A 13742-nucleotide genomic window follows, 5' to 3' on the forward strand; every position below is an offset into this window, starting at 1 on the left:
CGCTTCAGAGGAGCCTGCCGTGGTCTGCCAATGGCGTTCCTTTTAGCAGTCACAAATGTGTAAGCAATGCAAAGGGTCCAGCTCCAGTCCTACTGAAGAACAAACCCAGTTACCTCGTGAGAGTTGGAAAAAACCAGCTTTTCAGCTGCTGCCTCAGCTTAGGCCCAAAGACCGCAGCAGGCAGTATTGGATCTCCCCATTAGGGCTCTGTGTGGCTCTGTTGTCCGCATGAGTCTCATCTGCTGCTCCTGAAAGCTGTAGTACCCTGTTCTGGCTCTGCTGGAAGAAATCCAGAGCAATTCCAGCAGAGCTATTTTGGATTTGCATTTGCAGGAGGAGTTGTACCTAGAGGTTTCAAGTTAATCGCACGGTCATTTTTCCTCTGTACATTTCGCCGCTGTAGTTAATTAACATTTGAAAGTTTCACAGGCTGCTTCTTTCATTATCTCGCCTAGCTGTGGTAAAAGGCAGCGTGGTGGGAGGGTGGCAGTCTGGTTGAAGTTGCACGGATAGGAAAAGCGCTGGGAATTGTCTCCATTGAATCCCAGGGGTTTGGGTAGTTGGATGGTGGGATGAAGGTGGAGGTCGGGATGCGCAAGCTGCCATGGTACATATCACCTATTGACTTTCCACGTAGTAAACAACATTAACAGATGATTGTTGGTGTGTGGGCTTTTTGTTTTGTGTGGTTTTCTTTGGTGGTTTTTTTTTATCTGAAAAGAATATTTTAAGCAGGACTGCGATTCATAGTCCTGAACTGTAGGGGACTAATGTTCCTGTTCTCCAGCTGGGAGAAACTAATTCAACATCTTGTGTTGTAAACACTCACTCATTTTAACTGATTACACCTCCAATGTTCCTCAAATCACTAAAATTACTAATTGCTATTCCTTACACATCAGAGAGTGAATCCTGAATAATTAACCCCAAATAAAATTAGATGAATTGGCCCTTTTAATTAGAATCCCTGCTGCTGTTTGTTCTGAGCTTCCTTTTCTTACTGTTAAGAGACTTTTAGAATGATTAAAACTGTTTAAGACTTAAACAGCCAGTGACCTTTTAATACAATATAAATCCATAAAAGCAATATTTCAGCTAGCAGGTGGTGAAGTAAATTTTCACTGCAACTACCTGACAGACTCAGTATTCCTGCTTTAAAAGCTCAGGATGAAATTAGCCAGTGTGTTGGGGTTTTTTTTGTTGGTTTGTGGTTTTGTTGGTTTTTTTTCTTCCCTCCTGCTTATTAATACAGTAGCTGATTAGCAAAAGTAGTTCAAATGGTGGGATTAGTGATTGGTAAGTGAGTGGTAAATTAAGCAGTGCCTTGGGTTGGTGGAGCTACTTTATTGTAAGAATCAAAGGCCAGTGTGGTATATTCAGAGTGGTATATTCAGCTGGTCTGTAATCATACAGCCATTTCCCCTGCACTGCTGTGCTGCCAGTGAGCCCTCATGCCATGGTTTGACCGAGGATGCATCAACACTAAATGTGATTTTAATCATGTGCTTTCCTTGTCCAGTGATGTATGTTAAATACAGATGTTAACAGGAAAATGTTCATTTTGGGAAACTTAGTAAGATGCATGTTCACACCTAGGAGTCACCAGGTCATATAGCTGAAGTTTTCTGTAAGAGTCCTGTGGTGTCACTTCTGCAGTATTAAGTTTCCCAGGCCACTTAACTAATGCTGCAGTGTTCTGCAGGTTTTTGCAGTGGTTATGGTGGAATACAGGTTCATGGCAGCCTCAATCAAAAGGATTTTAGCACAGTGCTGAGGGAATTTGGATTTAAGTGTAAAATTTTAATTGTTTCAATGCAAATCACCCTTGAATTGCAAACTTTGGCTTTCCACCATAGAAGGTAAATGGTTGACCAGGCACTGGGAGATACCTGTGCTTGCTTGGTGCTTTGCCAAATGGAGTCTCTTTGGATCAGTGGGGCTATTGTCTGCGTCAGAGGAGAGCTGTGCTTTTCAGGTGATCCAATCTGACTCAGAACCAGCTTCAGACTGAGAAATTATGTAGATGACAGTGAGAGAAGGTCATTTTTGTTTAGAAGGAGAAAAATTAAAAACATCTGGGCACATGGGCTTCAGACATCAGCCAGAGATCTGGGATTACGAGTGTGAATCCTGTTTTGTTGATAGATTTCATTAAGTTATTGTTTCAGGGGAAAATACGTTGTTTTGGTTTGCTTTTTCTCTGTTTCCGAGGGCTTTTCCCCCAAACAGTCTCTTCTTACTGAACATGTGAGATCATCTTTGTGTCTAGAAGTTTCAAAGCTACAAATCTTCATGTCTAAACAACTGTGTCAGTCAAAGGAGGAGGCAATTACTGTGCTGCAATTCATTTGTCTACTGGCAGATATATCTCCCCTGAAAACAAAGGCTTGAGACACAAGCCTGATCCTGCCAAAATCTGAAGTGCACTTAAAAATTTAAAGGTTAGACTGTAAGTTAGAAAGGTGCTTGGTGCATGAGACAGGATGTTTTTCTCAGCTTGTACTTGTATTCAGAAGGCATCAGTCAGCCAATGGCAAAAATGTGATGAGTTTCTGTTCATCCTGGCAGGCTCATATTGATGTAGATGCCTGTTAAGGCTTTGAACAACTTTTTATTTGTGCGTTTGAAAGCTATAATAATAATGATATGCCTAAAACTCATTGGAAAGTGTAAGAGAGGAAATTTTGGGGAGGAGAGGGGCAAAACCTTGCAAATACCTCTGCCTGTCACAGGTTTGATTGGAGGCAGAAACTAGGCTGATGGCTTGGGGAGGCATCACTTCTACTTAGGACTATGTTGTAGTTTCCCAACATAAACCATGGTGGACTAACTTAATTTCTGTCTAATGACTTGTATGCAAAATATGGGGGAGAGCATTACTGGGACCAATGGAATCATCTATCATGGTTGCACTGAGTGGTGCTCTAAGAAAGGATGGGGCATGGGTGTTGGATGTTGAGAGAGGAGCTCAGAGCTGTGGTTTTAGGGCGCATTGCGCCATCATATCTGAAATAACTGATCTGGTGCCTGTGTCACACTGCACAGCCCCTTTGTAGCTTGATTCATGGTCTTCACAGCTGTAAGAAGAAGAAACAAGTAGCTGGCACATTGAGTGCTTATTTTCTCCTCTAAACATATGGTAATGGGTACAGATTTCTCATTGCAGGCTGCACCATGGTTTGAGGAGGGGCAGGATGCAGCTCCCTGCCTGTAACCCTGCCTGCCCCAGGCTGTATCCCTGCCCCTCCCCAAGGCTACTTGATGTTGGAAGGTGATTTTTACCTGCCTTGAGGTATAAACTGCCTTATGTGAAGTATAAATTGCCTTATGGAGGTATTTTGATGAGTCTCCATTGACAGAACTCAGTGCAGTTGCTCTCACAACTGAAGTACATGGAGTGTTCAGGCTTATGCCAGATGAATGCCAACCAAATGGCAGTCTTGGTACCAAGTAGTAGTCAATACTAATAAGCCTTTTGCCCATCTTTTATTCACAGAGGGGCAGCAGAGTGAAATCAGTCAGGCTCAAGGTGGGATGTATTCACCACCAGCCCTTGGTTAAGTCTGGTAATCCCAGAGCCCCATCCTCCCTTCAGCTGCTGATGCATCTATGCAGACAGAGGACAGTCCCTTTCCCTGATGGCTCCCCATGAAGCTGAGTGACACTGGCGGTGGTCAATGGTGGGTGGCAGCGCTATGCTCCAGCTGCACATGGACTTTTCTGCCTCCTCCCATAGCTTGCCCAGATCTAAGACACTGAAATCTGTCTAAATTGCAAAGCTTTGGGGGTGAGGGAAGTTCCCCAATATCTATTGCAGGGCCATCCTGCTCAAAGGGAGTGTGAGCTTGCTTTCAGCTTGTTTTCCATATTGATTCCTTGAAATGAAGACCTCATTCTTTCATGTGTCATCTAAAATGCTGCTCAGGACACAGATTTGAGAGTGTTTGCATGCTTCCCTCTCTGCTAGAGGGAGACTTCCAGCAATTCCAATTATAATAATAATACAGTAACAGATTTCTCTCCTGCATCCGAGGGAACACTGTCCTGTGAGTGTAGTGGGAACAGCACCAGGTCCTGTGCCTGTGTGTGGGAAAGAGGAAAGTGCAGTGGCAGAATAAACAACTAAAGCTGTGAAGGAGGAAAGTCCACCTGCTCACAGAGGGCCAGGAAAAGGCCAAACATCTGCAAGGTCCTCCCAGTTCATCAGGCATCTGCTTACTGCTTCCCAGTCTAAAAACCTTCCGATTTATGAGGAGAGTGGAGCCAGCAGCTTATCTGACACGGAGTCAGCAGAGCTGGGCTGAGATGCAGTAAAGCCAGCTGCCTCCTACTGCAATGAAAAGTGTTTTTCTTTGAACTCTAGAAAAGAGCTCTTCTCTGTTTCTGTCCTTTGCTCCTTTTCTAAAAAATCTTGCCAATGGTCTTTGCTTTCAGTAGCAACAAATCTTCCAAAGGAGAAAAATGATATTTGTTGTGTGTTTGTTCAAGCAGTTGTCATTTCCTCCTTCTGTTACAGCAATTATTATTTTTACCTTTTCTTTATGCACAAACCCTGTCCCTTTCCCTGTCTTATCCCCTCCAATACGTTCCCCACCTCATTTTTGCAGTGTTATAATAAAGCAAGAGTGTCTGACTAATGTGCTGTGCAGGGGGATGTCTTGGGCATTAGGGCCAGGACTAACTGGAGAAACATCATCTGAAGTGTATTCTTTGGGAAGTATGTGTCTGCTGGAGTGACATTTATTTGCAAAATCATGTTGGTTGGTTGGAGGGTTATTTTCAGAGCAAAGGAGAAAAGTTTACTTAGCACTCAAGCATCCCAGCATTTTTTTGAACTAAACACCAAGATATTAATTTCAAAATAGTTCTTCTTTTCTCTTTATATCACATTTCATACTATTTGAAATGAAAGCAGTAGATTAATTATAGGGCAAAGAGGAGGACAGTGCTGATGTTATTGGACAGTTTTCATTTTATTTTTAAAGTCAGTCCTGAACTCTGTAGTACCATGGACCAGTGGGTTTCACAGGATTTTATGATTTGGAGCAACATGATTGTCTTAAATTAGCTTTCAGTGTGTTGTTTTCAAACTGTCTCTGTGCATCTGTATTTAGGATGCTACTTTCTTAGGAATTCTAAGTGGGGTTTTTGAGTCCTATTCATGCTTGCTTTGGGGAAAAAGGGAAGAAATCCTGTCCTGGGAAATAAATTCCCTAAAAGGTCTAGGGGGAGTTTGTGCCTTTCAGAGAGTGATTTGAAATTACATAGAAGAACTTTCCAGAGCTACAGACCTATTTACTTCTACAGCAAATAGCATGAGGGTGCCGTGCTGGTGATACTGCCATGCTGGTGATACTGCCCAGCTGGTGCCTGTGGTGGGCTGAGCACAGGGCTTTGAACCTGGGCATGGGTGGTCCAGAGGACTGTGGATCTCTGAGATTTGGCTCAACACTTCTCTGAATGGTTTGGAACCTGCTCCTTAGTATTTGTGGATGGTACTGAGGGCCTGTAGGCAGGAGGCAGTGTGGCACTGCATGGAGATGTGGAGGGTCAACTAGCGAGACCATGTTTCCTGCCAAAAGGGTTAAAAGCCTCTAAAAGGAACAGTTCCTATATACATGAAATATCACAATTTTATTCATCTTGAGCTTCCATCACAGATGCTGCACTCAGGAGAGCCAACAGCAAACAACTCTATTTGAAGTATCAGCATTTATGAGAGGAAATAAAAATATATCAAAGTGGTCCAAATTACAGGCAGCTGCCTCCCTGGGAGCCAAGTCCAGTGCTAATGGCAAATGCCCTTTATTCTGTCCTTAGGAGGTGCTTTCAGAGCCTGTGGTCTTGCTGCCCACAGCCTGCTCTGTCCTTATTTTCCTCTTTGTGCTCCCACCTCCCATGAAGTTCTCAAGGAGAAGTTCTCCCACCTTTGTGCTAAGCTGGATGGCTTCACAGCCAATACCCTGCTTTGTCTTCACATCAGCCCTTTTGGAATTTTAAAATGAGCAAAGTAAGTGTAGGTATTTTGTACATTAGCCTCATGTAAAGAGCTTCCTGAGACTTCGAAGGTGGATGCTTCCAAGCTTGCGTCTAGACCATCATGTAGCTGTTGTCACTGAGAAGAGCCTGTGGTCTTCCCAGAAGTTCTGTACAGGAAACTGCCCTGGTAAGGCTGGATCCAGAATATTGTGTCCAGTTCTGGACTCCTCAGTTCAAGAAGGACAGGGAGCTACTAGAGAGAGTCCAACAAAGGGCCACAAGGATGACTAGGGGACTGGAGCATCCACCTTATGAGGAGAGGCTGAGAAACCTTGGGCTCTTTAGTCTGGAAGAGAAAAGACTGAGAGGGGGCCTTATAAATGCATACAAATATCTAAAGGGTGGAGGGCATGAGGATGGGGCTGCTCTCTTTTCAGTGGTGGCCAGTGACAGGACATGGGGCAATGAGTACAATCTAGAGCGCAGGATGTTTCACTTGAACTTAAGGATAAACGTCTTTACTTTGAGTGTGATGGAGCACTGGAACAGGCTGACCAGGGTGGTTGTGGAGTCTCCTTCTGTGGAGACTTCAAAAACCCACTGGGACAGGTTCCTTTGCAGCCCCACCTAGGCAAACATGGTTTAGCATGGATCTGGACTAAATGATCTCCAAAGGTCCCTTCCAACATTCGCTGTGCTATGATTCTAAGCTATGAGGAGCCTATAGGAAGGGAGAGATGGAAAGAGTGTGGCTCTGCCAGCAGCAGGGATGCAGGAGATGAGCTGGCATGGATTTTGCGATCCAGCTCCACCACTCCATGATATCCTCTGCAACAGGGCATCCCTGCTTCTGATGCTGTCTTTATAGTGATGGAGAAGAGGTGGCATGATTTAGAACAAGAGGTAGGTGAAGTGGATGGGATCCATTGCTAGGCTGGACACCACACATTTGTTATTACAAGTTCTGTAGTTGCCTGCAGCAGGTTTGAGATGCAAGCTTTCATTTATGGAGACGGTTGGTGGTGCCTTCAGGCTTTGTGTCACCTTCCACACAAGGCCTGTGCACCTCTAAGCACTCTGCCAATGTTACTGAGATGTCATAACCATCTCCTGAGGCAGCAAGAGGTGCAAATGAACATTTAATGGTTAAATGGTGCGTTGCTTCCTGTGCCACAAAACTGATGTTAAACCCATAAGTATGGCAGGTTTCATCCTGATCATCCATGTCACGATGTGGGGAAATACTAGTGAGTCTAATTTCTCCCATTTTCTCTTCTAGGGGACTTTCTTCCTCCACCCCCACCTCCTGTGGATGACCTTGGGAACATCACATCATCACAAGGTGCCTTTCCCCCTCCACCTGCTCTGGATGATAGTTTCAACGTGCAGGTGAGGAGACAAAAGTTCCATAGTTTGTGCAGAACTGATCCAAAAGTTGTGGAAATCAATGGACAATAATAAAACAAGGTGGCAAAGTACTGTGGTTAGGAATCCTGTGTCAGGAACAACCAAGTCAGCTCTTACAAGCTGTTTCCCAAGTAAGGAATATTTCCATTCAAATCTTGCTGGGCTATTAAAGGATTTTTCCCATCCGGCTTGAATTAGAAGACTAATTGCCTTGTGTCTTTGTAATGGCAGATGGGAGTAAAACCTTCCCAGAATGAATTGTTTTCTGGAAGGGCCAGCTCGTTCCATGGACTGTGGAGAGACTCTAGGGCAGTAATCTGATCCTAAAAGTGCTTTGTTTAGATGTCTAAAATTAAGTGAAGCAAATAAACCCTAGCCCAGGCCCCAGTGATGTCACTTGAGACCCTTTTCACTCCCTTTTTACTGGCTTGGATCTTCTAGATTTGCTGTCTGGATGGAAGTGCAACTATTAAGATGCATCAGGTGATGATGGCATGTCCTGTGTGGATAGGGACATACCATGAACACCTTTATGGAGACATCACCAGCTTGTCTGGAGTGCCAGGTACACGTGTGTTAGCTTGGGCATATTCAGGAGAGATGCAATCAGAGTACAGGGACAGACTGTCAAGGTGATCAAGAAGCTGATCTTGCCAGTTGAGGCCAAAAGAGTCTGACTTGTTGTCTGAGCAGGAGGAAGACTCAAGAGGGGGTATGGTTGTCAATTTGAAATATATTTGAGAAATAAGATCCAGAGAAGAGGAACTACTTCAGCTCTGGATGAGTGTTGGTACAGGAACAGGAGAGGCTGAATGTGACAGAATTATCTTCATGCTGGTGTTTGGAAAGTTTCTAAGCACTGAGTCTGCAAAAATCTAGAACAGCCTTCTGGGAGAAGAGGTGAGAGCAAAGTGAGGGTGATATAGTTTTGAGGCTAATGAGAGTTGTGTTACCACACACTTGCAGCCATGGGGCTGCCCTTGATGACCCTGGAAGGTTGTGGTAGTCTGCATTCCTCTATGGATTTGAACCTGATAACAGGCCAGCAAGCAGATATTAAAGAGGATTCAAGAGACCTGACTTAGTTCCTGACCCCTCCACAAACTCTAGTCAATTCATCTACTTTGTGTCTCTGTAAAAAGATAACATTTCCCTTCCTCATGGGCTTCCTGTGATCTCTTGCCTGTGGCAAGATGTTCAGATGCTATCACAGTGTGTCAGCATGTTCCTGTTATGGGTTCACCATTATAAGCAGCCTTCAAGAGGGAAGGGGTTAATGAGGATTGTGTTCTCCCTTGCCAGAAAAGGCTGCAGCCATCAGGGACATTAGCCAAGTGCAGAGCATGGCTTTTCCCAGCCTTGGGAGAATGAAGTAATTCCCCAGCAAGTGTTGTTCTGTCTCTTATCTCTCTGAGAACAGTGGACTTGGTGGAAGCAGAGGAGCTTCCAGATCACCCTGGACAGGGGGGAGAGTACTGGTGAGGGCAGGGTGCTGCCTGGGCAGTGGGAAGGGATCAGGCACCTCATGTGTTCAGGCTTCCTCCTTGCTGGATCACCCAGTGAGGGGACTTTACCATGCTTACTGGAAGGGGTTTGTATCTTCAGCTTCCCATGCCTTCCTCCTGTGACAGGTTCAAAGATGTGTGTGAGCCACTCAAGGTTGTCACTGGGACATGCGCTTTGGTAGAACCATGAAATTGCTATTTGTCACACCCTTTTTGACTTTGGAAAGCTGGGGCTGGAGCTGTATGCACAGCGTTGGGTTTTGGCAGGAGCTTGATTAGAGCAAGACATCCTGCTCAGAGGAGGGTGAGCCTACCATTTTTGCCCCAACACTCCTGCCTGTCACCACCCCTAGATATATTCTATGTAGCAAATACAGACTTTAGTCTGTGTGCTCATGTCTTCTTTTTACCCCTTTCTTTTTCCTTCAATCCTCTGAAGGAGATTGGGAGCAGACAAAAGCCAAGGCTAAGTCAGGAGCAGGCAAGGTCTTGTGTTGCAAGATCAGCTCCTTATCTTGCAGGAGCAGCAAAAGCTGTGCTGAAGCAAGACATAAGGCCCGAGAGATGAGGGAAAAGGGCAAGTGTCAATGGAAAAGCTGCTTGATGCCTTTGTGCATTGAAAACAATAATTTTTATGATTCCAGATGGCATTTGCTGTGCTGAAGGAGCAGAACGAATGGAGGCTGCGTTCCTTTTGCTATGAATCCTTTCTCAGCCCTCAGGACATGGTTGCCTGAAGGCAGGGATCTCATGGCCATGTGTTAGATGAGGCTCCAACAAACTGAAGCCAGACCTGATTCTGCTCTCCAATGCCAGGCCATTTCATTTCCATGCCTCAGTTTCCCCATTGCTAAATGTAGTTGCTGGAGTGTGGACTGGATGCACACAGGCTGTGCACATCTCAGTTTCCCCTTTCCTAAGCATAGACCAGGTCTGATGTTGCTGCCTGAAAAAATTTGGCCTCCATGGACCCAGTGCAAGCCCTTCAGATTTACTCCAGAGTTTGAAGTTTACCTGCTCCAGTAAATCAGCCCCTTAACAACAGAAATTTTTCTCTGGATGGTGGAGTGCTGATGACAGCTTGTGAAATTTGTATTCTGTGGCTTTAGGTAAAGCTTTTTATCCCAGTTGTTAAGTTGATGAGGGCAGCAGAATGTGTATGTTTAGTTTATTATCATTTTGTGTGTTACAGTTGGCAGACAGCTGAAAGCTGCACAGATTATTGCAGTTTAAGTTGTAGCTTAAGAGCAGCGGTTAAAATAATAACGCCCAGTTTTCATAGGCCTGTTTATCTCTGGATCTCTATTTGAACAGTGGAACTGGCCACTTAGGACCAGATCCAAAAAAGTACTTTAGTATCTGACTTCCCTTGAGGTGCTTATGACCTGATGGAAATCAGAGGAGGACTGGTTGTGAAATACCTTTGCAGTAGATCCAGCTTTTTCTATGTAATTTCTATTTTCCTGTCTAGATTCAGCATCACAGCAGGGCAGGGGAAGAAATGTGAATAGACTAGACTAGACTAGACTACACTACACCAGACCAGACCAGGTTGGAAGAGACCTTCAAGATCATCACGTCCAACCCATCATCTAACACCATCTAATCAACTAAACCATGCAACCAAGCACCCTATCAAGTCTCCTCCTAAGCACCTCTAATGATAGTGTCTCCACCACCTCCCTGGGCAGCCCATTCCAATGGACAATCACTGTCTCTGTGAAGAATTTCTTCTTAACATCCAGCCTGACCTTCCCCTAGCGCAGCTTGAGACTGTATCCTCTTTTTCTGGTGCTGGTTGCCTGGGAGAAGAGACCAACCCCCACCTGGCTACAACCTCCCTTCAGGTAGTTGTAGAGAGCAATAAGGTCTCCCCTGAGCTTCCTCCTCTCCAGGCTAAGCAACCCCAGCTCCCTCAGCCTCTCCTCATAGGGCTTGTGTTCCAAGCTCCTCACCAACTTTGTTGCCTTTCTCTGGACGCGCTTCAGCAAGTCAACATCTTTCCTAAACTGAGGGGCCCAGAACTGGACACAGGACTCAAGGTGTGGCCTGAGCAGTGCAGAAATAAATCTAAACTCTTATTAACTGTAATGCCTTAAAATAAAAAAAAAAGAGAGAGAGAGAAAATGAAATCTTTTTTAAAAGAGTGCATTGAGGCTGGGGGAGAGCTGTGTTGGGAAGTTCCCCTTTGGCTGCAGTGGGGCGGTGAAGGCGAGGGCTGGTTCCCAGAATGGCGGTGAGGGCGCGGTGGTGGCGTGTTTGACAAATAAGGACATGAGCACAGAGCCTTTTGCCACGTTGGCCTGGGCTCAGTTTAAAAGAAGGGGAAAAAAAAAAAAAAAAAAAGGTCCAGTCTTGGACGGGAAGAAAAATGAAATCACTGTTTGTCAAAGGGAGAGAGATAGATCTGGGAGGGAGGCAGCTTTTTATTATTTTATTCTTGCCTTCTCGTTTCAAAACAGGCATTCTGCCCAGGCCAGGGAAAGCTGAAGGGAAAAACTCTCATAAGCAATCTCTTAAGGGCCCTGTTTCCTCACAGAGAGGGACCCTTGCTTGTGGCATCAGCAGTTTCTTCCATCCTTGCCTGGCAGGCTTGCTCGGGCATGAGGATTGGGCACAGTTGTCCCTACCCTGTATTCTCTCCCTCTGGAGCCATGTGTGCTATGGGGGTGTCTCAATAAGCTGTATCATGAGGGCTTTTTGTCTTCACTGGCTTTGAAATGACCAATTCCCTTTAAAGGAAGGGTTCAGAGCCCAGTATTTTGTGTCTGGGCATTACCTGGGTGGCTCAAGCAGACGTGATCCTCAGCTGCAGACCTGCCAAGGGCCACCTTGGGAAAAAAAAAACCATTTCTGAGTCACCCCTAGCGACCCAGCTGGAAGCTGGAGGTGGGGAGGTTCAGGCTGGATGTGAGGAGGAAGTTCTTCACCATGAGAGTAGTGAAGCCCTGGAATGGGTTGTCCAGGGAGATGGTTGAGGCCCTGTCCCTGGAGGTGTTTAAGACCAAGCTCTGGCCAGCCTGATTTAGTGTGGGGTGTCCCTTCCTATGGCGGGGGGGTGGAACTAGATGATCTTTGTGGTCCCTTTCAACCCTGACTGATACTATGGTACTATGACCCCCAGGCGCTGCAGCTGCAGTGTGGGTCTAATTTTAATTTGAGACTCTAGATGTGAGGGCAACATGTAAGGGAGAGGATTGTATTCATATAGGAGACAGCCTCTTTCCCAACAACTCCCAGCTGTTATCAGTGTGGTTTTTTGTTGACAGACCACAAAAGCTTTACAAAAGAAATAATAGTTTATCCCTGATAAGGAAGCTGAAGCAGGGGTAGTGTTTTGCCTAAGTCACTAGGCTGCCCACCAGGAGGTTGAAAATAGGACCTAGATCTCTGTGTCCCACAGTAATTCTGTCTGCTCCATCACTCCACCTCATTACTGTAAGCACTGTGAATTAATAAGTAAACACTCTCAGTGGCTGAAAGCAGAAAGAATTTGGGATATACCGAAGAGGATGCATAGAAGTGGTTTAGGATGAGAGTTAGAGTGAAGAGGCAATCAGGCTTTGAACAGTTGCACAAAGTGCAATATAAAATAGTTTGATACGGCAGTTGTTGTTACAAATAGCTATGCACAGAAGGGCTGCAGTGCATTCAGACCTATGGGACTCACTGGTGGTACCATTCTGTTGCAATATGTGGAAAATGACCCAAAGGGCTCAAGTTCCTATTGCTGAGGAATCTTGAAAGGAGAACTGTCAAAACATGGTCTGAAGGCATTTGTGCCTTCCTCTGTGAGGTTGTTTAGAGGAGACCTGGCTTGCTTCTACCTAGTCCTCATGCCTTGGAAAAGGTGGAAACATGCTGATAGATGTAAGCAGCATGAGCTTCATCCCTGTTACAGAGGAGGTTGCCAGGCACTGGGCACTTCACTGTCTGACTGGCTCTCAGCGAGTGGCGGCGGTGCTGCCTCTTTGTGGGCTGTGACTCACTGGCTAAAGAAAGAGGCAGAATGAAGGAATTTTACTTTTTTCTTTTAAAAATTAATAAAATTGGATGCACCTATTGACAAATAGTTGAGGAGAGAAAAGCATGGTTTTTTACCTATAGGAGGTGCTGCCTTAAATAGCACATCTCCCGCTCAGCAGTGCGGTGGCTGCGTGCTGGGCTTGCTTTAAATTGCCTGGCTTTTAATGTTTAGAGAAGCTGAAAAGGCCAAAGAGAGCAGAACATGTGTTCAGCCTCCCTCTAGTGCTAGATTTTGTTAATCATCGGGATTATTGGCCTGGGTGTAGGTGCTTGCTGGCGAGGAATGTGGGGAAGGCAAAGCAGCTCTAGCTGCCGACAGTGCTGCTGGGCTTGAAGCAAGCAGCGGTAGCTCCCAGTGACTGTAAACAAAGCCCTGGTTTGTGTGTATTGCTTGCCATTCAAGATCCAGCTTTTGCAGATTTCTGGGGCTCCTGACCTTATTTATTAAAATCCATGTGAGAAGCAACTGCCTTTTATCCAAATTGAAGCTGTGTCCAACAGTATAAATAAATTACCTGGTAATGTTAGCCCTCTTACTCAAACCTTGGCTTTGCAGGAATGCTTTTGATCTGTGTCCCTTCTTCCTTCCTCATGTGTTTGAGAAACAGGAATGTGCTGTGCTCTGAATTAGATTTGAACAAACAACATGTATGCTCTCTGCATGCTGAAATGCTCACTGGGTCTCTACAGGTCAATATGTATTTGTTCTATAATAGGAGTTTCTAGGCACTGAGGTGAGAAAAAACAGTCATACAAAGTCTGTCCATACTGATGCATGATAGGTAAAATGCATGTTTTTCTCATATGCATACATGCATACCCTAC

At 45.2% G+C, this 13742-nt stretch overlaps 1 protein-coding gene across 3 annotated transcripts in view; it reads left to right on the forward strand.

Annotated features, from left to right (window-relative positions):
- The window catches only part of LPP (LIM domain containing preferred translocation partner in lipoma), a 361386-nt gene that overhangs the window by 155670 nt on the left and 191974 nt on the right, over positions 1-13742 (forward strand). For all 3 annotated transcript variants that reach the window (XM_068164007.1, XM_068164009.1, XM_068164008.1), the window contains one exon: positions 7259-7368. In XM_068164007.1, coding sequence (XP_068020108.1) covers positions 7259-7368 — 110 coding nt within the window. The remainder of the gene's footprint in view (positions 1-7258; positions 7369-13742) is intronic.

Source organism: Melanerpes formicivorus, unplaced genomic scaffold, assembly GCF_026170545.1.
Source record: "Melanerpes formicivorus ecotype bairdi unplaced genomic scaffold, bMelFor1.0.p_v2 SCAF_76, whole genome shotgun sequence".
In the NCBI taxonomy this organism is placed as follows: domain Eukaryota; kingdom Metazoa; phylum Chordata; class Aves; order Piciformes; family Picidae; genus Melanerpes; species Melanerpes formicivorus.